Here is a 26203-nt window from a genome sequence, read left to right as displayed (position 1 = left end):
TTAAACATGATAACATTTGTCATTTAAAAAAATCGGATGGATGAAGAGAAGAGGAGAACGAAGATGGGCTGTGATGAAAAAAATAGTTTGGGACTGAATGACTAAGGAATGAGATCGGAAAGAATAATTTCATGTATTTATTTATTACGTACAAATTACGTACAAATATTAGTGGCCAATTTGAAAACGTACAAATTGAGAACAAAGAAGTGAAAGAAGGAAGGTAGAAGAGAGAATGAAGGGTCGGAGTCTGTAACAGATGACAAAGACAAAGATGGCAGGACATGAGGAGTCAAGAGATGGAATGGTGCGTATCAAAAGGGTGGTGGTCTTGTGCCTCTTTGATCATACTTCCTCAGACAATGAATTGTAGGTGCGTTAAAGTGGGAAAATAAATGTGAATTTCCATTTCCAACACCTGTTACAATCAAGAACTGTTTATGGCAGGTCGCCCAGGGTGAGCACATATCTTTAGGGCCATCACTCTATCGGAATATATAAAGAGCCACAGTGCCTCAGTTTTATCCCACGCCAGAGGCGAAGAAAGAGGAAAATGAAGGCTGTTTGGCTTCTTCTGACTGTCTGCGTGACTGTCGCTTCAGCCATGCGACGCAATTCAACAGGGATCATCCTAAACCTGGTATCAATTTGTTGAAAATATAGGTGTTAAAATGTTTTTGGAACCAGATACTCACAAAGCCCAAGACAGCTAAGGTTATGTTTTTGAATTACTTACCTAGCTATCAATTCGTCTCGGAGGACGTGGTATGTGCTTTTGGGTTGATTGAGGCTTCTATGTCGTTGCATGAGGCCCTTAACTGACGCGTACTCTGCACCACAGATAATGCATGCATGTATGTATATATATATATAATTATATATATGTATTTACACTGCCTTCAGAAAGTATTCACACCCCTTGACTTTTTTCACATGTTGTCGTTACAGCCTGAATTTAAAATGGGTTAAATTGAGATTTGTTGTCACGGATCTACACATAATACTCCATAATGTCAAGGTGGTGTTTTTGTTTTGACATTTTTACAAAAGAATTAAAAATTAAAAGCTGAAATGTCTTGAGTCAATAAGTACATCAACCCTTTTGCTATGACACTCCAAATTGAGCTCTGGTGCACCCAATTTACTTTGATCATCCTTGAGATGTCTCTACAACTTGATTGGAGTCTAACTGTGGCTAAATCAATTGAATGGACATGATTTATTAAAAAACACACCTTTCTATATAAGATCCCTCAGTTGACGGTGCATGTCAGAGCAGAAACTCGACCACAAAGTCCACGGAACTGTCAGAGCTGAACTGTCTGTAGAACTCCGAGATAGAATTATAAGGAGGCATAGATCTGGGGAAGGGTGTAAGACCATTTATAGAGTGTTGAAAGTTCCCAAGAGCACAGTGAGCTCCATCATTAGGAAATGGAAAGAATATGGAACTACCCAGACACTTCTTTGAGCTCGCCGTCTAAATTAACTGAGCAACTGAGCAAGAAGGACCTTGGTCAGGGAGGTGACCAAGAACCCAGTGACCACTCTGACAGAACTAGAGAGTTATTTGGCTGAGATGGGAAAACCTGCCAGAAGGACAACAGTCACAAATAACTTCACAAATCTAGGATTTATGGCAGAGTGGCCAGACGGAAGCCACTCCTCAGAAAAAGGTATATGACAGCATGCCTGGAGTTTGTAAAAAGGTATGTGAAAGACTCAGAGCATGAGCCAAAGGATTCTGTGGTCTGATGAGACGAAAATTTAACTCTTTCGCCTGAATACAAAGCGCTCCGTCTGGCCGAAACCGAGCACAGCTCATCACCCATCGAACACCAACCATCCCTACCGTGAAGCATGACGGTGTTACCATCATGCTATGGGGATGCTTTTCAGTAGCAGGGAATGGGAGACTTGTATGGCTGGAGGAAACAATGAATGGAGCCAAATACAGGCAAATCCTTGAGGAGAATCTGCTTCAGAGTGCAAACGACCTTAGACTGCGGCGAAGATTTATGTTCCAACAGGATAATGACATCAATCATACAGCCAAAGCAACACAGGAATTGCTTCAGAACAAGAACATAAAAGTCCTTGAGTTGACCAGCTAAAGCCCAGACTTGAATCCCATTCCCACACCAATTGTGGTGTCGAGCAAACTCCCATCCACGGGGTCGCAGGTGGCGGATAGCGAAACGGCCTCCAGATATGGAGGTTAGCTGCGAATACACAATAAGCAGTCCCCGACCAAACACGGGTTGCCCTTTGGCAAGGCATAGTACCCGGATGCCACCCGAACCAGGGTCACGGTGAAGACATTGGGAGGCAGGATGTTGGATGGTGGATGAAGCAAATTCGAACAGTCTTGGTTCATTCCACTTAGTGGCAAGGCGATACGAACAGTTACTGCTGATTGTTTCGGTGAGGCACAAATGCCCTGAAATAGGGTACTGCTCACACCCGTATGGACTGGCGACCGCGAGTGTAAATACTAGCTACCGAAAGCAAGTAAGTAAGTAAGTGAATCCCATTGAGAATCTGTGGAAAGACTTGAAGATTGCTGTTCACCGACGCTCCCCATCCAACTTGACTGAACTTGAGCAAATCTGTAATGAAGGATGGGTGAAACTTCCCAAATCTAGATATGCAAAGCTGATACAGACAAACCCAAAAAGACTCGACGCTGTAATCGCTGCCAAAGGCGCTTTTATGAAGTATTGACTTTGGGAGTTGAATACTTCTGTAAATTAGATACTTCTGTATGTCGTTTTTAAATATTTTGTAAAAATTTCTTAAAAAACAAATTCCACTTTGACATTGTGGTGTATTATGTGTAGATCAGTGACAATTCTTTTTTATTTTATCCATTTTAAATTCAGGCTGTGACACAACAGAATATGAAAAAGTCAAGGGGTGTGAATACTTTCTGCAAGTACTATATATATATATATTGTAACGGATTTGAGAAGTGTAACGGATTTGAGAAGTGTAACGGATTTGAGAAGTGTAACAATTTTGAGAAAGTGTAACGAATGTGAAAAGTATGGTTTTGTTGTGTGTAACTGACCCTCGTAATGTAAAGAATGGTCGCAGCTCGTCCTCTTAGTTAATTCCATAAACCTACACACAGGACACGATATATCCTTTTAAATAGTTAGTCCCTTATTCTCTGTGTAGGCTAAGGATGTGTTTCCCACTAGTTTGACTCTTCATTGCACCGAATTAAATAAGAGTAGACCCTCTGACGCCCCATGGCAGCTTCCAAGTGCCAGGTTCGCCACTTTGCTGCAATTGCCTCTTTAGGCACTTTACTGCATTTCCATCTGCCGTCCACTGTGCTGCATTTGACTCCATTACGCACGAGGTAACGCCGAAGAAGAAAGGCGGGTCTCCACCTCGTCATAGAGGGGAGGAGTAAGTCAGCCCTGCTCATCCAACCCAGAACGAGGGGTTTGGCTTGAGAGGGCGGAGAGAGAACGTTTGGGGAAGGTTCGAAAAGGGTAAAGGGCGGGGCCTATATAACCCGCCGCGGGACGCTCCCAATGAGATACGAGATGAGCTTTTACTGAGATACGAGATGAGCTTTGACGGAGATGGGTCCAGGAGATGCGCTGGAGACGAGCAGGTGTGACCGAGCCGCCGTGAGACGTGCCGCGCTGCAGGAAAAGCGGACCGGGGCAACGCAAGGAGCGCACGAGGCAGCAGTACAGAGAAAGGAACTTCGCCCACGCAGTTTGGGACCAAAGCTCGGCTTCTTGACGGCGGTGCCTTCTGGCCCGACCGTGCCCAGTACCCGCTGAACCTTCCTTGCCTCTAAAAGCCACCCATCTCCAAGCCATTCATTCCTGCCTGCATTTCCCCATGTAAGTGTGATCGTCCGTCTGTCTTTAACGTTGTCCTGGGGTTTATTAATTAAGCTTGTATAGGTAAGCTAAAGATTTCACTGTGTGCCTGCTCCTTCCATTTTCTGTATATAACCAACTGCTCTCTTTGCTTTGGCTTGTGAAAATAATTAATAAAACCTGTTATTCCTCCGTACATCTTCTTCTTCTTCCTCTTTACATTCGGTCGCTTTAGAGGTTTCCATATTGAATAGCTGTGGCGCGATACGGCCAACGTCGGTGAATCGGGTGAGTCAGGGAAAAACTGTTAGGTCGCGGTGCCTTCGCTCGGCCAACAACATCCTAATCCGCGGACCGTAACAATTGATGTCAGGAGTGGGATTCGGACCTGGGACTAAATTTATTTAGCCCAAATTTTGGAACACCAATTGTACCATTGGCGTAACAATTGGTGTCAGGTGTGTCGGATTCGGACCTGAAGCGTTTAACGTGCTCAAAATTACAAAGTACCGAAATTGCTTTTGTTTTACAAAACCCGAATTTTGAAATCGCGCCATGGCTGGTCAAGGCGACGGGATGCCGGTGGGAGAGATAGACGGGGTAGAATCGACCCAGGACCTCGGGGAAATGTATATGGAGGAGGTGGTTGAGGAGGTTTCAGGCACGCAAAATGGCGTCCTCGCGCACGTGGGTGTAGCGGCACCAAATTTTGCCGCGCCCGCGACCGTAGCAGCGCCACCGGTGGATTTGAACCTTTTTATGATACAAATGAAGGCCCTTATGGACAAGAATAGTGAGCGATTGGAAGCCAAAATGGGTGAGCAAATAAGGGACGAAGCGAGGGCTCAGAGTGAGCGATTGGAGGGCCAAATGGGAGACCAAGTTGGAGGTTTGAAAAACAGTATGGGAGGCAAAATGGGCGAAATGGGGGGCAAAATGGGAGAAATGGGGGAACGGCTAGAAGCTAAATTTGAGGGGTTAGACAACGGAATAAAAGAGGTAAAGAATGGGTTGAGGGGGTTAGAAGATAGGATGGAAGACAAATTGCGGGAGATAGGGGAGCAATCCACCCGAGAAATTAAACAAATGGGAGAGCAGATAGAGGAGGTAAAAATCGGGGTAGAAACCAAATTGGATGCTCAGAGGGATGAATTGGGACAGATGAGGGTGGCATCTACAAAAGAGAGGGAGGAGATGAAAGAGGAGATACGACGAGGTGTAAGTGAGGAGGTCTCGGGGGTACGCGAGGAGGTAAAGCGAGGTGAAAAGCGTATGGAGAAAGAGGTGAGGAATAATACGGCTAGGTTACAGGGGGGCATAGAGGGTCTGACGAAGGGAGTAGAACAGCTGACAGTGGGACAAAAGGAACAAGTGGACCAAGTGGAAAAGAACACTGCAATAATCGGGGGATTAAAAGCGACACAAAAATACATTAAAAATGAATTAATAGCGACACAGAAGGAATGTCAGATGGTACATGAGGGGTTGACGAAGAAGTTGGAAGAGGTGACAGAAGTAATGGAGACGAAGGACCGAGAGGTGAGGACGCACATAGAAACGGTTAAAGTGGCGTTAGAGGAAGAGATAGAGGGGGCGCACCGGGAGATGAAGGAGGTAAAGGAAAAATTGGAGGAGGTGGAAGAAGGGGTGAGTGAAATTAAGAAGAGACAGAGGGAAACTAAAAAGGAGATAAGGGAGGAAGTGATGGAGTATGTGCAAGGTCTGTGTTCAAATCATGATAATGTGCTCACTAACCAAATAAAGAGTTTGCAGGTGGCGGAAGAGGTGCGACGATGAGGTACCGAGGTGAGTGGCGATATACGAGGAAATGTATATGATGTGAGGGGAGCTTCAGTCGGCTTGGGGGTTGATTTAGACCCGGGTGTTCATGAGGGACCAATAGTGAGGTGTATGACTGGTCCGGAGTGTGTGGAAAGAGGATGTATGCAAGGAGGTCTGGCTATGGGGAGTGAGGGGGGTGCTGGTGAGCAAGGATGTGCGGGTATGGAGTGGGTAGCGGGTTGTGGAAGGGCGACCCAGGCATCGACACCAAGAGGGGTAGTGTTTGGAGGGACGGGGGACGCGCGGGAGCCCCCCGGGAATAGCGCACTGTGGGAGCCCGAACGGTTTGGTCCCGCGTTGATCCTGCCAGGAGTGACGCGCGGGGTCCGGCCTTCGGGCACCCACAAGGTACCACTCGCGCCGTATGACGGCAAGAGTGATCTGAGGGCATACCTGGCGCAGTTTGAGTACGTGTGCCGAGGCAATGGTTGGAGTCCGGACGAAGGTGGAGTACACCTGGTAGGGGCACTGCGCGGTGCGGCGGCGGAGGTGCTGACAGCTTTACCACTGGGTGCTCTCACCCTGTCAGCTCTCCGCGCGGCTTTAATTAACCGTTTCGGTATCGAGCAGCAAAGCGAGCTTGTTAAAGCTCAACTTGCGCAGCGTAAACGCAAGCCCCAGGAGACCATCGGGGAACTCGCTCACGATATTCGCCGCGCAGTAGGGATTGCACACGCGGACATGGCAGCGAGTTCCCAGGAAAGCCTGGCGCTGGATCACTTTATTCAGGCCCTTCCGGATCTGGAGCTCCGACAACAGCTCGCCATGTGGCGCCCGCAGACCATGAGTCAGGTGGCCGACGCTGCAGCCCGTTGGGAAGCAGCGAGGCCCCTGGCCCGGGGAGGCGAGCGCCACGCAGTGGCGGTGCGTCAGGTAGGGCCCGTGATGGGGGTCGCCCCCCCCAGGGGGCCGGCCCCCGACGGGGGCCCTGACCTGGAGAGCATGGTTCGGAGGCTGGTGGATCGGCGTCTAGCGGGACCTGGACCATGGCAGGCGGCTCCAGTGATGGCACCCGGTAGTCCCCGACAGAGTACCCCAATTCGGACATACAGGGGGGGGAATTTGGAATACCGGAGGCAAGCACCTTACCAGGTGAGGTGCTATAATTGTGCTCGGATGGGTCACCGTGCGTGGGAGTGTCGAGCTCCGCGCCGGGACGTTCCCCGTCAGCCGATGCCCTCAACTCCGCCCAGTATCGATCGGCCTAGCCGACCTCAGACACCCCCCCGCCAGGGCCCGGGAAACTAGAACGTGCCGGGCATGCAGGGCGGTGTTCGGCAGTAGGGGATGGAGAGAAGCCCTCGTTGCGACAGGTCATTCATTGTGGCCAAATTGGAACGGGTAGTTTGACAATTCGGTGCAAAATTTCCGGCGTGGGGGTAGACGCCGTTGTGGACACGGGAGCCAGCGCCACGATCATCAGCCCCGTGGTCCTTAATTCGAGTGCAGACGGCTGGGGCAAAATCCAGCGTCTGGAAAATCATAGCTTGCAGCTGGCTACCGGGGCAACGGCCCCGATCATAGGGCGGGGTTTTGTGACCCTCAAGTTGGGATCGGTAAAGCAAGAGATAGAGGTTTGGGTGGCGGAGGTGTGCGACCCGTGCTTAATAGGGTTGGATTTGTTGACTGCCAGCGGTTGTAAAATCGACTTGAGCCGGGGGATCCTGCGATGGGGAGTGGAAGAGCTACCATTGGAGGGGGTGAGCACGGCCGAGAGGGTGGAGCTGGAGGCTCCTGAGGCCGTGACCATCCCTCCGGGGGCCGAGGCCATAGTGCCGGCCCGATGGTCAGCCCGCCCGACATGGCAGGAATCCTGCGGCCTGGTCGAACCGGGGGTAGCGCGATCCATACCTGGTTTAATTGTGGGCCGCACCCTTGTAAAAACGGACGGGCCAGTGGTGGCCGTCCGAGTAATTAATATTAGCACAGAACCATGCACTATAGTGAGGGGCACGAAGGTAGCTGGCTGCACCCCAGTTAGAGAAGTCGCGTCAGTGAGGGGCGAGAACGTCCAGCCGAGCCGGCCCCAGGGGGAGCCTTCAATTAGTAATAGGAATTGGCCCGATCCCATTTGCGAGATGGTAAATCGTAGTAGTGTAGAGTTGGGAGGTACCCAGAGGGAGGCCTTACACAAACTGGTTGGGTCCCATTTGGACCTCTTCTTCTTGTCCACCGAGGATATTGGACGTACGGGCCTGGTGAAACATCAGATCCACACCGGTGAGGCCCGGCCTATTCATCAGGCCGCCCGACGGCTCCCTTGGAGCAAGAGGGCGGAAGCTGACGAGCAGGTTGAAAAAATGCTCGACGCAGGCGTGATCGAGCCCTCGGGAAGTCCTTGGATGTCACCTGTTGTGCTGGTCAAAAAGAAGGATGGGACCACGCGGTTCTTCATGGACTATCGCCAGCTAAACAACGTGACACTCAAGGACTCATATCCCCTGCCAAGGATTGATGACACCCTCGATGCCGTTGCGGGCTCAAATTGGTTCACAACTTTGGACCTCAAGAGTGGGTATTGGCAGGTGGAGATGGATCGGACAGGGAAGGAGAAAACGGCATTTTCCACAGGTAAGGGGCTGTATCAGTTCACTGTGATGCCGTTTGGTTTGTGTAACGCCCCCGCCACCTTTGAGAGATTAATGGAGCATGTGCTAGGCGGCATGCCATGGCAATCATGCCTGGTATACCTGGATGACGTCCTGGTACATGCCAAGACCTTCCCCCAGGCGTTAGCTAATTTGGACCAGGTGTTTGGGTGCCTCAGACAGGCAGGGTTAAAGCTGAACCCGAGTAAGTGCACTTTGTTTGCAAGAGAGGTGGCCTATCTAGGTCACGTGATCGGCTGCGAGGGGGTAAAAACGGACCCAGACAAAATTAAAGCGGTAGAGGAGTGGCCCGCACCACGTACCATCAAAGAGGTGCGGGGATTTTTAGGACTCTGCTCCTACTACCGGCGCTTTGTGGCGAAATTTGCGGAGTTGGCCCGTCCCCTCCACCGGCTGACGGAGAAGGGGACGCGATTTAATTGGACGCGGGAGTGCCACGAGGCCTTCCAAACATTGAAGGGGTGTCTAACATCCGCACCCCTTCTAGCTTACCCCACTAGCAACGGGGCATTTACCCTGGACACGGATGCGAGCCAGGAAGGATAGGGCGCAGTTTTGTCTCAGACACAGGAGGGCGTGGAGAGAGTGATTGGTTACTATAGTCGGGCCTTAAGTAGGCCCGAGCGAAATTATTGTGTCACTCGCAAAGAGTTATTGGCTATGCTGGCTGCCATGAACCATTTCCACCCGTACCTGTACGGGCGGAAATTTTCGGTTCGAACTGACCATTCCTCCCTGCAATGGCTCCTTCGGTTCAAGGAACCGGAGGGCCAAATTGCAAGGTGGTTGGAAAAGTTGCAGCAGTACGATTTCAATGTGACCCATAGGGCCGGGAAGGCCCATGGTAATGCGGACGCACTCTCTCGGCGTCCTTGTCTGGGGGAAAACTGCAAATTTTGTGCGAGACACGAGGAGAGGGAGCAATTGGGCGATTCTGCCCCGATTCTCGTCGTCCGGGCAACCCGGGTGAGAGGGCCAATTTTGCCACTAACCGCGGACGAGGAATTTGGAGAGTTGGCTTGGAGCACGGCCCAGCAGGTGGACCCTGTTCTGGGGCCGGTGTTCCAATGGGTCAAATTGGGGCAAAGACCAAAGGGGGAAGAGGTCACCCCCCTCGGGGCGCAAACAAAGGCGTATTGGGCTCAGCGGCAGACCCTGGAGTTGAAAGGCAACATCTTATATCACAAGTGGGTGGAGGTTCCCTCTGATAGAACTTCCTGGCTGGTGATAGTCCCTGACAAATTCAAGAACGTCATCTTACAACAGGTGCATGGTACCCGCTCCGGCGGCCATTTGGGCAGGACAAAGACAATATCTCGGGTCCGCCGGAGGTTCTATTGGGTGAATATGGGGCGTGACATACAGGACTGGTGTCGGAGATGCGACGCCTGTTCTGCCAAAAAGGGACCAGCACGGAGGATGAGGGCCCCCCTTCAATTACATCAGGTGGGGGCCCCCCTTGAGCGGGTGGCTATGGATATTCTAGGACCGCTGCCCTGCACCCGCCAAGGTAATAAGTATATCCTCGTTGTAATGGACTATTTCACCAAGTGGCCGGCGGCCTACGCCCTCCCCAACCAAGAAGCCGGGGTTGTGGCGCAGGCCTTCGTAGAAGGATTTGTATGTCAGCACGGGATTCCACAGGAGCTGCCCACCGATCAGGGACGAAATTTTGAGAGTCAATTATTAAAAGATGTGTGCAGACTCATGTCAATTCGAAAGACCAGAACCACGCCCTTGCGGCCACAATCTGACGGGATGGTGGAAAGGTTCAATCGAACATTGATCCAACAACTGGCATTGTTCACCACCACCCGTCAGGATGACTGGGACGAACATCTCCCGTACCTGTTGATGGCCTACCGAACTAGCCAGCACGGGGCCACCGCATGCAGTCCAGCGTTGCTTATGTATGGGCGGGAGTTACGGGCTCCCGCCGACTTGCTATGCGGTCCCGTGCCAGACACCATGGATACACCGCCGAGGGAGGGTTACGCACGTCACCTGGAGGAAGGCATGGAGCGGGTCCATGCCTACGCCCGCCGCCAGCTCCATCTGGCGGGGGCCAAGATGAAGCGCAGGTACGACGACCGGAGCCAGGGGAGTCAATACGCTCCGGGGATGAAGATTTGGTTCTTTAATCCCCGGAGGCGGAAGGGCAGGTGCCCAAAACTCACCTCCCCCTGGCAAGGCCCGGGAGTCGTCCTGTCGCAAATCTGTGACGTGGTCATTAAGATCAAAATGGGGCCACGGGCCCCCCCTCGGATCGTCCATGCCGACCGGATAAGACCTTATGCCGGCGAGCAGGCGCCCTCATGGATCGCCTCGGCTCTAGATGCCGAGGCAGGGCCCAGTACCTCTTGCGACGGGGGCTCGTAGCGTCAGAGGACTGGGGGGATGGTAGTGGAACGTCCCCGATGTGGTGGGATGGCAACTCTGTCATCCCTCACAAAAACGGGGGCAAAGGAGCACTAGTTTATGGGGTTTATGGCAGTGTAAGCTCGCCGAGGGAGGGTTTGGATAATGTGTAGGGACCTAGAAGATGACCTTAGGTGACGTTAAGATTAGGTTGTGACAATGACACCTGTAGTGGGGACGCAGAGAGGGTAGTGTGGATGATAATGACGTGGTATGTGCTTAGTTTAAAGGGAAGACGGGGAGCACTAAGTTAGCAGGGCACCAGGTAGATTAGATGATGCCGTGTGTATGGTGAACAGGTGTGATTGCACAGGTGTGCAACTGAACAGGTGTATGGAGCAGTGTATGAGGGAGTAGTGGTGATTACGTGTGGTGTTGACCAAATGGTCCAGGAAGGAAGGAGGGTGCAGGTGGCACCAGGTGCGAGTGCACAGGTGTGCACCAACAGGTGTATGGAATAAATGGTTGTGTGAAATACATGGAATGTGGAATACATGGAGTGTGGAGTATATGGAGTATTGGAATGGATGGTCGTGGAGTGAGTATGGTGGAAACTATGGAGTGGAGTGGATGGTGCGAAGGTGTGAGTGGGGGAAGGATGGACCCCCATCACGAATACCCGGGGAGGGTAGTGTAAGTGTTAGGTAGAGGGTATAGGTAAATTGTGGTTGGATATTGGCATCTGTGGTGCGTGGTGGAAGAATGGTATTTGGATGGGTGCATTAGTGTTGTGGAAATGGCTGGGCGTGTAGCCTGTTAGTGTGTGTAGTTGGTTTGGGCACTCCACCACTGTGAGGATGTCGGCCAGGTGAGGCCGCAGGTGGGCTCTGGGAGCCGGTAGTTGTGGATGGGGCCCGAGGATCCGGAGGACGGACCCGGGTAGCCCAGTGCCAGAGGGCACCGAGTGGGGTGACAGAGCCAGGAGGGGCCTTCCCCAGTTAGTTAGGTTAGGGTGAGGAGCTAGGTAAGCTCGGGTGGCAACTACAGTGGTGGAGGTGTGCAGGTGGGTAGACCTGCTGGGAGAGCTACACGTCTCAGCCCAGAAATTGTGCAAGGGCACCGGGAGATGAATCGGGGGAGTGAGACCCCAAATTGAGAAGCACCACAGTTTGGTCAATGGGAATTGGTTTTTAGAACCCACAGTGTAAGTTGGCCAATGGATTGGCAGGGAAAGACCCCGGGTAGTGTAAAGCGTGTTAATGTCATTTAGAAAGTAGTTAGGATGAAAATCTCCTTGCACGATCTGCATCCACTCACCTGAGGTGACAGGTACTCCATCCACACCATGCCAGGTGGTTTTTATTATTTTTATTGATGCAAATGTTGGAATGTGAGACGCATCATGACGTGGGTGTGACATTGTGCCTTGATGTTCCATCTCTTCCTCCTTATGAGGGTTGATGATGAATTGGGTGATGGCAAATTTTGGATAGAGGGATTGTGGAGACGAATTTGGTGTAGGGGAAATATGGGGAAGATGTGACGGTAGCGACGGATTTGTAAAGGTGTAGATTTTGTAAATATGGGGTAAGGGCAAGGGTAGAGTAGGTGACGGGGGGGGGGGGGGGTGACGTACGGTAGGGACGAGCTTTCTCACTTCGCTCTCTATACGCACTTCGCCTTGCATTGCCTTGTTTGATGTGTACCCTTGTGACCTTACCCCTCGCTCATCTGTCTTTCCCCCCCTTTTGTCTCCCACCTGAGGACTGTGCGCCACTGGGTGTTGAGGGGAGCGTGCGGGGGTCGTCTTGTGTGCCAGGACCCTCTCAACCAGCATGCATTGCATTGATGTACCACTTTATGGACCGCTGTTCTGCGGCGAAGTACCACTTGATGGACCCCAGGTTCTGGGGCAGGGCACCTCTGTTGGAGACCGGCCATAGTGGCCAGGGAATCTTGCTTGCGGACCTCGGTAAGGTGGCACCTATGCCAAACAGGTGGACCACCCTTAGTTGGCCCCTGTGGCCCTAAATAAAAATGGACATGGTTTGTGCTTTTTATATGTCCAAGTAGGTCGCATGAAGCAAGAAGACATCGGGAAGAACATCGGCCCAGCAGAGAAGAAGAAGACCACCACCAGTTTTTTTAAAATGTGTTTATTACAAACAGTAATGACTGTGCACTGGTTGGTGCTTTTGGGTGCTTTTGGGTGCTTTAGTGTTATTGGTACTGGTGCATCGATGCAATGCGTGCTGTCTCCTCCCTCCCAACAGGAATTTCCTTCTTTTTGTTTCCCTAAAAAAAAACAAAAAAAAAACACAGGTCCTGGGTTGCGTTGTAAATAATAAATAACGTCACTATAAATAATGCTCCCAACCGTAAATGTATAGCTTGAAAACAATTCCGTAATTCGGTTATCCTGTGGGCGCAAATCTGTTAGGCAGGGTGCAATGCTGCAGGGGGACATATTTATTTGTGTTTTAAAATTGTCACACTCAGGGTCAGGTTAATTGCAGAGGGAATTACACCTACGTGTCACACTAAGTTAAAGTTTTGTAGGCCGTAGGACGGGCCTGAAGAAAGGAGGGTGCAGTGTAACGGATTTGAGAAGTGTAACGGATTTGAGAAGTGTAACGGATTTGAGAAGTGTAACAATTTTGAGAAAGTGTAACGAATGTGAAAAGTATGGTTTTGTTGTGTGTAACTGACCCTCGTAATGTAAAGAATGGTCGCAGCTCGTCCTCTTAGTTAATTCCATAAACCTACACACAGGACACGATATATCCTTTTAAATAGTTAGTCCCTTATTCTCTGTGTAGGCTAAGGATGTGTTTCCCACTAGTTTGACTCTTCATTGCACCAAATTAAATAAGAGTAGGCCCTCTGACGCCCCATGGCAGCTTCCAAGTGCCAGGTTCGCCACTTTGCTCCAATTGCCTCTTTAGGCACTTTACTGCATTTCCATCTGCCGTCCACTGTGCTGCATTTCACTCCATTACGCACGAGGTAACGCCGAAGAAGAAAGGCGGGTCTCCACCTCGTCATAGAGGGGAGGAGTAAGTCAGCCCTGCTCATCCAACCCAGAACGAGGGGTTTGGCTTGAGAGGGCGGAGAGAGAACGTTTGGGGAAGGTTCGAAAAGGGTAAAGGGCGGGGCCTATATAACCCGCCGCGGGACGCTCCCAATGAGATACGAGATGAGCTTTTACTGAGATACGAGATGAGCTTTGACGGAGATGGGTCCAGGAGATGCGCTGGAGACGAGCAGGTGTGACCGAGCCGCCGTCAGACGTGCCGCGCTGCAGGAAAAGTGGACCGGGGCAACACAAGGAGCGCACGAGGCAGCAGTACAGAGAAAGGAACTTTGCCCACGCATTTTGGGACCAAAGCTCGGCTTCTTGACGGCGGTGCCTTCTGGCCCGACCGTGCCCAGTACCCGCTGAACCTTCCTTGCCTCTAAAAGCCACCCATCTCCAAGCCATTCATTCCTGCCTGCATTTCCCCGTGTAAGTGTGATCGTCCGTCTGTCTTTAACGTTGTCCTGGGGTTTATTAATTAAGCCTGTATAGGTAAGCTAAAGATTTCACTGTGTGCCTGCTCCTTCCATTTTCTGTATATAACCAACTGCTCTCTTTGCTTTGGCTTGTGAAAATTATTAATAAAACCTGTTATTCCTCCGTACGTCTTCTTCTTCTTCCTCTTTACATTCGGTCGCTTTAGAGGTTTCCATATTGAATAGCTGTGGCGCGATACGGCCAACGTCTGGGTGAATCGGGTGAGTCGGGGAAAAACTGTTAGGTCGCGGTGCCTTCGCTCGGCCAACAACATCCTAATCCGCGGACCGTAACAATATATTATAGAGCAGGAGTGTCTGTTCATCTCTGTACATCCTCAGTTTTTGGGCTAGCCCGGCTGAACCTGCCGTGGAACCTTTTAGGGTCCCAGCGGATGTCTTAAGGTGGTTGGGATGTTTCATAAATATCTCAATACAATTGTGATTTTGAATTTCTCCCCAAGTGTTACGTATCCATCCTTGCTCGCCCGCAGATTCGTCTAATTGGTTATCAATTTATAACGGCATTTATATTAGTTTACCAAACGGGTGTTTGTGACATTGTGTTTTGTTATATTAATGATATAGTATTAATTTGTGATTGTAATGATGCTGTTTGGAATGAAAATATAGTCAGATTGAGTTTAAAGGAAAACGAGGAAATGACTTGAGAAAGGGGCGAGGAAGAAGGAAAGTTTTGGTTTTTTCACCGATCGGAATGGAAGGCTGCGACGTTTAAACATCCCTGGTGGGCAATTAGAATAGCTGCAGAATAGCTGCAGCGGAACATGTAACATTATCAGCTACCCTATCGTGCTATCACCGACTTCACAGAAACCTGTCAGGGGCCATTCAAAAATTATGTAATGTATTTTTTGCCCAAATCTGACACCAAATATTCTTCTCAGAAACCGCCACACAGATTGAGACCAAACTCACCACGAGGCATCGGGACCATGCCCTAACCTTCAGTTATGCTCTTCATGGTCGTATCTCTCCTGGAAAGGGGGCTATGGGCCCTCTCCCCGATTCCCTTATTTTCACTAAAATATCTTCTTTTCCACAACTTCCTGAGCGATACAGACCATATTTGGTACAATGCATCAGGATAGCAAGGTCTCATGGGGTTGTGCTCCCCATCCAGATCCACCCCCTATAAAAGGCCGAAAAGGGGGGTTTGACCTCAAATTCAGGCAATTTCTTTAAAATATATATCTTATCAGAAACCCCGGAGAAATAACCGTGAGTCCCCCATGAGGGTTATTATTTATTATTGCTGATAGTATATATCCCATTTTCATTTGCAGGAATGGCAAAAATTGCCAGGATGGGAATGCCATGTCGGTGTATTTCATCCAAATTGCATTTTCCTTTCTCTGGTTTGCCTTGTATTTTCTTGCTAAAGCATCCTCCATAGTAACATTACTGCCATAGTTTCTTACCAACCCACCATGTTCCTTTCATTCAGGAGACCGATGAGATCTGTTTGGAAGGTGACCAGTGCACGAGTGGCTGCTGTAAGAAACATGGAACACTAGGCATCCATCGATGTGCACCAGTTTCTCTTGACAACCAACCATGCCAACAAGATGTGAGTAACAGCAGAAGGTTCATCCATTCAACGCAATGTCGTGTCATCACCCCACACGTGCAAAGGGAAAAGCGGGGTTAAGCAATTGGTTGATGTCTATCTGTGTGTTTGTCTTATCAGTTTATGATCGGGAACAACTTATTTAAATGGAATGCTATATTCTGAACACGATTCGGAACTTTGAAATCCGAACCGACCGCACAAGCACAGAGAGAAGTGAGATAATGTTTTTACTCCGTCTACCTGGCTGGTAGTCAAACAAAATTGAAAATCATTCCAAGCAGGAAACTTGCTCTTTTAAAGGATGTCATCAAGGGAACACACAACATGCATGGATAACTAAAGTACAGTAATGTGTTAGATAGTAGGGTGGTGTAATAGACACTGGGGAAACGGTGGTAAAACCCGGAATTATTTTTATTTGTACTTCTTTATACCTCTTTTAGCCTGGTGTTGGCTTAGCGGTTAGGGTGCAGGCTTGGGATCCTAGGATCCTGGGTTCGAATCCCGGTCGATCGCTGAATTAACGCCAGGGGGGTTGACTCAGCCTGTCATCCTTCCGAGGTCGGGCAAATTGAGTACCAGCTTGCTGGGATGAATGATCACGGTGTGTACCCCGGCTTAGAATAGGTACACCGTATCCCTGTGCATCGTAAGAGCGTGACCAAGGGTTGGCGTCAGGAAGGGCATCCGGCCATAAAAACATTGCCTCAAACAGGGAACCATGATTGTCACGGTGCCCGCAAGGCTAACCCCCGCTCTAGCGGGGAAAATGGCCTTAAAACGATCATTCATTCATTTTCATTTTTTCCGTTATACCTCTTTAAACCTTTATTTAAATTGAATTATATACTTGAACATTGTATAAAACAAATCGCCTTTATAATACTACCAAGAGCCATGCTATATATCGATATATATGTATTTAGCATTAGAGATCGTGACATGTTTTTACAGTTTGGACAATTAAAGGTACAGTTTGCACAAATTTGAAAGTTGAAATCCCTAACCCTATTTTTCTTTTTTCAAGAATGGGGATGAGGATTTTCAAGAATGGCAAGGCCCTACTGTATATACTGCAACACCATGTGGGGTATCATGTTCCATGAACTCCCTAGATCAAACTTTGTTCAGTCTCAAGGGTGAATATTTTATAAAGCTATCACATGCTGACTTCCCAAGGCTGTAAAACATCAGGGAATTAATTATTTCTTTTTATTTTACAAGACCCATATGAGTGTCAAAGGCATGGGCGTTGATCGCTACTTAAAAGTGGGGGCCACATTGCAAGTGCAAAAAATCAATAGTGATCTGAATGCTGAATTTGAATTTTGGGCACCCCCTCCCTCCTGCAAATTGCTGATTCTAGATGCTCTTTGCTGTGATACATTCTGAGCCTTTGCCAGGTTTCTTTGAAATAATTTAACTAATAAAGGGGGGCGCTTTTAAATTGAAGCTTCTTCTTGATGCCAATGTTTATTATTGAATTAAAAAAGCAGATGTAAACGTGCATTTCATGCATTTATTGTTACTTCTACTTTTCATCCTAAATTTACAAGATCTACAAACATGCAAAGCCCCCCCTTCTCCCCTTTCCACCCCTAAATGCCCAATGGTAGGGTCCATAGATAAGCCTGGTAGGTGGCTCCCCCTTCTGGCTCCCCATTTATTTATCATTCTTTCCCTCTTCTTCATACTCTGTAGCCGCTACGAACACAATAGATTCGTTTGCGGAAGTTGTCGCAATAGGATTGAATCAAACTTAAAGCGACGGCCCGGACAGCATTTGCTCGAGTACCACAATAGCATCGTTTCCATGGACACCGCCATTGTTTACATGGAGACACATTTAAAAATCATTGATTTCACCAGTTTTTGCCATTTTGCATTTTTTTTCACTGATGATGTCAGCACTAATAAGCAATCAGTAAAAAGCCAGGTGTCACACGGCAGGTCACGTTTTGTGTTCATTTGGGTCACATTTCTGTAATCACAAAATCTCGAGTACCACAATAGCATCGTTTCCATGGACACCGCCATTGTTTACATGGAGACACATTTAAAAATCATTGATTTCACCAGTTTTTGCCATTTTGCCTTTTTTTCACTGATGATGTCAGCACTAATAAACAATCAGTAAAAAGGCAGGTGTCACACGACAGGTCACGTTTTGTGTTCATTTGTGTCACATTTCTGTAATCACAATAATGTCTAATGTGGTAATCTTCAAAAGCGTCGTGTAGCAAGTTATATTCACACAAACTTACATGGAAATGCAGCATGAGGATGTGTTTTCTGAAGTATTCTGGAAATATGCAAAAAATATTTTTCCCTAAAATGGCATACAGTGAGTAGCGTGGCTTGAATGTGCAATTTCTCAGACCGAGAGAGTGGGCTATCAACATTCAGTGAAGACATTCTGGTCAGAGAAGACATAAACCATCATTGCCTCATGGGCTAGCTTTGTTAAACTTCACCATGGGGATTTTATCCCGCAGCAGTTGTCTTGCTATCCTGGAATGTTGAATTATGCACTCCGACTTCACCGCTAGTGTGTAGAGACAGTGGACAGGGATAACACAAGTCTGAGATTATTACTTAAAATGAGCAGAGGAAATCAAGGCATTGATAACTGACAATAAAACAGAGAATGCATTCGATGTGTGCAAGGAGAGGGGAAGGGTTGGGGGTTTAGAAGGAAAGAGGGGGGTGCGATATAAAGAGCAAGCGGTAAGCTGGATCTGAATTGGGCAACTCTTGGAGTATGGTATGCAATTTGAATGTGGTGAAAACAGAGCTTAGAATTTTAGAAATTAAGCTTCATTACCATTTTAAAAACAACAAACAACCATTGTTGAGTGAACATTGATGTTCTCACCGTGTGTGTGTGTGTGTGTGTGTGTGTCGTTGGTTGTTATCTCCATATATGGGTTTCAGAAGGTGTAACGGAGTCCTCCCAGGTCTCCAAGTATCCACCTCCGTTTCAGTAAGGGATCATGATTCATGAACCGAGCTGTGAAGATTTCTTGTTCTCAAAGTTTTGTTCCGAGGGCTCTTTCCAGCTTTCCAGGAACGTCACCGAGCCCCAGGTAGCTTCCAATTGTAGTTCGTTTGTAGTGTGCGTGCGTGCGTGATACATTCCAACTGAGGTTCCATCTCAGGGTGCTGGCAATACCCCGCCTACTATCCGTCAGAAGACACTGGGTTATTTCACATCCAACACCTAGAGAGTTTATAGAACAACTTAACCCACACAGTCTTGAGAAACAAGGACATGGGCGGGGTCTCAGAGCGGCAAATTTGATTGGTCGGGATGACGTAAAATTCGGTAATATTTTGTGCAAGTACTGCTAAACTGAAGGGTTTTGAAAGTGTCAAAAAGGCGATTTGTGTTCTACCTTGTTCAACTATATAATTCATTTAAATAAAATAGAGATTTTAAAGGTTGCAGAAAAAAAAATATCAAGTTTACCGCCATTGATGCATTGTCTTTTACACCACGTTATTCGACATGTACTTTAGTTCTGTCATATGTGTCCATTTTGACGTCCTTCAAAACGGTAAGTTTCCTGCTTGGAATGATTTGCAATTTTGTTTGACCTCCAGACAGGTAGACAGAGTAAAAAGATTATCCCACTATTCCTCTCTGCGCATGAGCGATCGGGAGAAATTCAGAGACAAAGTACTGCTAAACTATGAGTTTGTTTTCCGATTCATGTTCCGAATCATGTTCATAATATAACGTTGAATTGAAATGAAGTTGTTCCTCAATCATAAACGGACATTTGTCAAATTTTGTAGACAGATTTTGTAGATTATTTGTTTGTAGATTTTTAAACAGATTTGAAATTTTTTAGATTTTAATTTTAATTTTAATTTTAAATTTTAAATTGAAATTTGATTTTTAATTAAATTTTTAAAATTTAAAATTTAAAAATTAAATTGAGAATTTAAATTTTAAATTGAAATTTGTACATTTTAACTGATTTTTGTAGATTTCAATCAACAGAGTTGAAATGCTTTGACATCCTCAAATTTGTAGACAGAGACACAAGTGAACCAATAATTGCTAAAGCCCACTTTTCGCTTCGTGTGTGTGTGGGTAACTACTGGAACCTTCTATAACGTCCCTTCGGGAGTCGGCGCACCTTACGATTCAATGAGCCCGCCTCCTGCTCCGTCGGTTTACAGTTGGGTTGATCGAATCGAAGCGCACTTTAGCGCTTCGCTTTGCAGGTGTTCCAGAAGCGCACTTACTGGATTTTGGACTTTGCAGGTGTTCGGAAATTCCAGTGAATAGCCTCGATTAGCTTGCCGTGTGCCGTACGTCATTGGTCGCGCCTTATTTTGGAGTGACTACAACAACAACAACATGCATTTTAATGCCATTTTCCCTGCTAGAGCAGGACTGATTAATTGAAAAGTAAGTTGGAAATGTTTGTGGATATGCAGGGCGGGTTCAGTTATATTAAAGTCAAAAGTGGATGGTGATTATAAAGTATGATTGAATGACTCAGAAAATTAGGTGGAGGTGATATAACTCCTTTGGTCGCAATTCAAAAATAACAATTCTCAGTTTTCTATGTAATATTATAATGGGATTTGAGGTGACATAGAGTGATCTGTACTTTCCTGTTGGGACACAAAAGAGCTGAATAGCAGAGGGGAAAAGGTCAGTGGTATGACTGAGGGCAACAGCACACAAGAACACACGGATACACCATGACGTGTGAAGATTGGCCGCAAGAAACGATGATATTCAGTTACTGCATATCAGACACACACGTGTGATTATGAGGAAATGAAAGGGGTGCCAGAGTGTGGAATAATATTTGAAGGGGAAAAGCAAATTTTTTTTGCCACTTTTCACAGTATCGTAATGGGAAATAAGTGATTTAACTCTGCGAAATCTGTTCTTTCTCAAATACCTATTTTTGAACATGCAAAGTGTGGCCTATGTAAAGGACTAGCAGGGGTTCCAGGTGTTGCCTGGTACTGTTCTAATCCTGTTGGAAATTTCCAAAAAATCAAAAATCAAATCCTTTTTTTTTTGTGGGGGCCGAAACACTTCCCTACACCTACTAAGGAATGGGGTCAGGGATCATTTAATATCACCTTTCACAGAGCTACAAAGGCTTAGGTACTATCATGTGATTTAAAACAAATTCCAACTTTTTTTTTGCTTTAAAACTCACTGATGGACCTCTAAAAGTTTGACAAAGATCCGTTTGGTCATCTCTGAGAAAAATGGTGACACACAGACAGACAGACATCTCTCATAGTATAGATTATTGTCTCACCTACTGTGTCAGGTGGTCACCAATGATTACTGTTTGCATGTTGAAAAATGGGTAAATAATTAAGAACAAACCGCAGAATTCTGACTAAATGAATATCTGTGGAGTATAAACTTGCGTCTGTTTTATGAATGAGTCCTGTTCAGATTTTAATCTTAAATACGAGTTTATGTACATCTTTACCTCCGCCACCAAAGGTGGATGGAGGTTATGTTTTCACCCCTGTCTGTCTGTTTGTTTGTTTGTTTGTTTGTGAACAAAATATCTCAAAAACTTGTGGACGGATTCGGACGAAATTTGGCAGAGATGTAGCGTATGTGACAAGGACGAAATTATTCGATTTTGGTGAAGATCCGGATCCCGATCCGGCTACTAGAATTTTAAAGTGATTCTTCACCATTGGAAGATAGGGCCAAAAACGATACATAGCAGAATATCTCAAAAAGTTATGGACGGATTTGGACGAAACTTGGTGGAGATGTTGTGTGTGTGACAAGGACAAACAGATTCGATTTTGGTGAAGATCTGATTATGGATTCGGATATGATAATTATTTAATTTTTCAAGTGATTCTTCAGCATTGGGAGATCGGTCCAAAAACGATACATAGAAGAATATCCCAAAAAGTTGTGGACGGATTTGGACGGAACTTGTTGGACAGGTTGTGTGTCTTACAAGGACAAATAGATTCGATTTTGGTGAAGATCTGATTATGGATTCGGATATGAAAATTATTTAATTTTTTAAGTGATTCTACACCATTGGGAGATCGGGCCAAAAACGATACATAGCAGGATATCTCAAAAAGTTATGGATGGATTTGGACGGAACTTGTTGGACACGTTGTGTGTGTGTGACAAGGACAAATAGATTCGATTTTGGTGAAGATCTGATTATGGATTCGGATATGAAAATTATTTAATTTTTTAAGTGATTCTACACCATTGGGAGATAGGGCCAAAAACTATACATAGCAGGATATCTCAAAAAGTTGTGGATGGATTTGGACGGAACTTGTTGGACAGGTTGTGTGTCTTACAAGGACAAATAGATTCGATTTAGGTGAAGATTTGAATATGGATTCGGATATGATAATTATTTAATATTGTTTAAGTGGTTCTTCACCATTGAGTGATATGGCCAACCAGGTGGAGGTATGCTCTCTACTGAGTGCCGTTCTAGTCTTTCATGTAACCTGTGATGATGTCTGTCTGTTCAGCCTCATATCTCCAACATTACGGTTCCATCACCATCACCAAACTTCATATACATAATTAACAATGTCTTTCAGTTGTGCTTACAATGTCGAAACTTAGTTCCTCCTTTTGTTTTGTTCGGCCCAGTTGAAAGTAGACTTTTGTCAAAGCGTTCACCATGCCAGATGACGTCACGACATTCTTTTGGGCAGTGCTTCAACTCAAACTATCACGTGATGGTCATATCTATTTGTTTCGTTCATCACGAGATTGTTGTTGTTGTTGTTGTTGTTGTTGTTGTTGTTGTTGTTGTTGTTGCTCTATGACCCTCCCGTCCCTGCCTATCAAATGCCATTCCATTCCATCATCCAACGTTAACAAGTGTATCCACTAGTGTGGGATATCTTATGGTTTTGTTTTTTATCTGATAATCGCTAAATGTACCATGTGTACACCAAAGAAATGACCTTTAATAAGGAACTATTGAGTCACATTTCCTTCAATGTTCCCAGCAATAGGAATGATAGTATTCTTGGCTATTATCGATGTGATGACACCGAGATGCCCGTGTACTTTACAGGGTTTGTGGGACGTGTATGACGAGTGCCCTTGCGACCTGGGCCTTTCATGCCGTTTTATGAACTCGAACATTGGCATCTGCTACGATCCCAACGATCCGGATGAAACAGGCTGAAGAGGGATCTTTCTTTGCTCGATAAAAAATAAAACCTCCCGTGCAAAAGATTTGTTTTGTATTTCTTTTTTGTTTTCTCCCAAGTATCGAAGCTCATGGGAGAGCAGAACGACAAGGGTAAAATGGACGAATTGACAAAATGGCGAAAAGGGAGAACAGTGGGACGGCAACAGATGGATGCACCACCGCACGTGGAGGGGGTTTGCAGTAGCGTGGTAAAAAGGTCTTGGCGAGTATTGTACGTTTTCGGAAGAGGTTGATCACACATTATTTGGTCCTCGGTTTCCTTATGCTTAATCATCAACGTCACCTGGTACATTTCCTAATGACTGAATCTGACAATCCTTTGCCAAATCGAGGAAATTATTTAGATTTTGCGTTTGTCTATGACGAAGTCGATGTGGCCTGTTGAGGCTATAACAATGTCCTTAAACCAGCCCGTCCTTCCTTCCTTCCATGGGTCCATTACCATTTTTAGTTTTTTTCCATACTCAGATCGCTCAACGGATCGTTTATAAACTCGGCATGATAATTCATGACGTCATTGTGCATAAACGAATGGGGCCCTTTTTAAATTTACATCCAGGTGGTGAGATAATCCATATTATAAAAGGAGCCGTGTCTGCCTGTCTGTTTGTTTGTTTGTTTGGTTGTCGTGTTATAATTTGTCTATATTATAAAAGGAGCCGTGTCTGTCTGTCTGTCTGTCTGTTTGTTTGTTTGTCGTGTTATTGGTTCATGAGTTATCAAGTGACCACTATATTCGCCATGGGTGTGCGTCTGTCTGTCCGCAGCATAACTACCCGATGATATCATCCGATCTTGATGAAACTTGGGTGGGAGGTTGATATCATGAAGTACATAGTTGTGTCCTGTCGCGAGTGGGCGTATTGCGCCCATTGTGGGCGGAGCCACGCCCGAAAAAGATGTCTTTTTAGGGGGCAATCGAGTTCAAGCTACATCTTCTCCGAGGGAGTTGGTGGAATCTGACAGGGGTTTCGGTATTTGGTTAGGCCAATGTCATGTGTCTAGCCCCATGGAGCTCGATTTTTCATTTTCGCCCCAAGGTCAAGGTCACAAGGTCATGAAATTTAGAAAAGTCGATTTTTTATGGTTTTATTACATTGTTCGCTTCCTGATAGGGTGAAATGTCGTGCATGATCTTATATTATCACATACATCATGAAATACAACTTTTCCAACAAATTTCAGAATCTTCGACATTTGACCTTTGAAGGTCACAAAGGTCAAATTTTCAAAGTTGTCCAAATCGAACCGAATTTTTGGTATTGTGTAGCTAACTAACCTCATAACTGATTATGGTCCCGATTTGATGCATCAATCGTCGATGATCGTGACGATCGACTTGATAGTCTGTCCTTTGTCATTGAATACCACTCGCTCGTGAACCATCGTTGTCTTCTGACTTGTAATTTGTCTATATTATAAAAGGAGCCATGTCTGTCTGTCTGTCTCTCTGTTTGTTTGTTTGTTTGTCATGTTATAACTTGTCTATATTATAAAAGGAGCCGTGTCTGTCTGTCTGTCTGTCTGTTTGTTTGTTTGTCATGTTATAACTTGTCCATATTATAAAAGGAGCCATGTCTGTCTGTGTGTCTGTCTGTTTGTTTGTTTGTCGTGTTATAACTTGTCTATATTATAAAAGGAACCTTGTCTGTCTGTGTGTCTGTTTGTTTGTTTCTTTGTCATGTTATAACTTGTCTATATTATAAAAGGAGCCGTGTCTGTCTATCTGTCTGTTTGCTTGTTTGTCATGTTATAACTTGTCTATATCATAAAAGGAGCCGTGTCTGTCTGTCTGTTTGATTGTCATGTCATAACTTGTCTATATTATAAAAAGAGCCATGTCTGTCTGTCTGTTTAATTGTTTGTTTGTTTGTCACGTTATAACTTGTCTATATTATAAAAGGAGCGGTGTCTGTCTGTCTGTTTGTTTTGTTTTTTTGTCGTGTTATAACTTGTCTATATTATAAAAGGAGCCGTGTCTGTCTGTTTGTTTGTTTGTTGGTTTGTTTGTCGTGTTATAACTTGTCTATATTATAAAATGAACCGTGTCTGTCTGTCTGTTTGTTTGTTTGTTTGTTGTGTTATAACTTGTCTATATTATAAAAGGAGCCGTGTCTGTCTGTCTGTTTGTTTGTTTGTTTGTCGTGTTATAACTTGTCTATATTATAAAAGGAGCCGTGTCTGTCTGTCTGTTTGTTTGTTGGTTTGTTTGTCGTGTTATAACTTGTCTATATTATAAAAGGAGCCGTGTCTGTCTGTCTGTTTGTTTGTTTGCTTGTTGTGTTATAACTTGTCTATATTATAAAAGGAGCCGTGTCTGTCTGTCTGTCTGTTTGTTTGTTTGTTTGTTTGTTAGTCGTGTTATAACTTGTCTATATGTCCATATAAAATTTTTAGTCATTAATCGAATAATTAAATAATTAATCGATCAATTGATTAATTGATTAATCAATAAATCATAAATAGCCTTTGCAGCCAAATCACTTGGTCATTGGCATGTCCAAATATCAGCTTCCGAACTGAAAAGGTCCCTAAGATAATGGCCAGAAGAGAAAGGAAATGTATCAGTACTTAATTATTCGCTAATAATTAAATAACTCATCAATTAATTCATTAATCAAAAAACAAAAATTTCTATTTTTGACAAATACTTGCTCACTATTGTGCCAAAATTTCAGCTTCCTAGCTCAAAGGATGGCTGAGATATCGCCCGGACAACCAAACAAACAAGAAAGAAAACAAGAAAACAAACAAGAAAACAAACAAACAAACAACCAGAATGAAAACTGAGTACTCTCTTTCAGCGTGCGTCACTGCCGAGCCCCCTTCGGTGCCCAGCAATGACGATTTGCAATGCCTGGAGATGGCATAGGAAAGGTGCGGTGTACAACAAGTACATATACATTCAAAGTACACCGCCCCCATGCCAAATAATTAAATATCCTACAGCGCGGCATTGCCGGGGCGCCACCGGCGCCCAGCAATACCGCAGTGCACCTCATAGAGGCTGCATTGGGAGGGAGAGGTGTACACTAATTGATTGATTAATTGTATAATTAAAATCAATAAAAGATTATCACAAAATATTTTCATAATCAATTGGCTAATAGCATAACTAAACCACTAGAGCTTCATCCGAAGATGTATCTTTTAGAAATGTAATTAAATAAGTCATTAATAAAAAATTAATTA

The 26203-nt window shown here is 45.9% G+C and overlaps 1 protein-coding gene across 1 annotated transcript; it reads left to right on the top strand.

Annotated features, from left to right (window-relative positions):
• Positions 1 to 529: 529 nt before the first annotated feature.
• LOC137437413 (colipase-like) lies at positions 530 to 23034 on the top strand. Its single transcript, XM_068131723.2, has 3 exons — positions 530 to 640; positions 15675 to 15797; positions 22871 to 23034. The coding sequence occupies exons 1-3, from the start codon at positions 554 to 556 to the stop codon at positions 22982 to 22984; spliced, it is 324 nt and encodes a 107-aa protein (XP_067987824.1). The 5' UTR covers positions 530 to 553; the 3' UTR covers positions 22985 to 23034.
• Positions 23035 to 26203: the final 3169 nt, after the last annotated feature.

This window comes from Myxine glutinosa, chromosome 12, assembly GCF_964187855.1.
Source record: "Myxine glutinosa chromosome 12, kmMyxGlut1.1, whole genome shotgun sequence".
Classification (NCBI taxonomy): domain Eukaryota; kingdom Metazoa; phylum Chordata; class Myxini; order Myxiniformes; family Myxinidae; genus Myxine; species Myxine glutinosa.
This window is presented reverse-complemented; position numbering and strand designations above follow the sequence as displayed.

What these genes read in the sequence shown, in the direction of transcription:
- LOC137437413 (XM_068131723.2), top strand. Translation starts at nt 554, where the DNA reads ATGAAGGCTGTTTGGCTTCTTCTGACTGTCTGCGTGACTGTCGCTTCA. An exon ending in CAGGGATCATCCTAAACCTG is followed by an intron (nt 641 to 15,674) that starts GTATCAATTTGT and finishes CCTTTCATTCAG; the next exon opens with GAGACCGATGAGATCTGTTT. An exon ending in ACCAACCATGCCAACAAGAT is followed by an intron (nt 15,798 to 22,870) that starts GTGAGTAACAGC and finishes TGTACTTTACAG; the next exon opens with GGTTTGTGGGACGTGTATGA.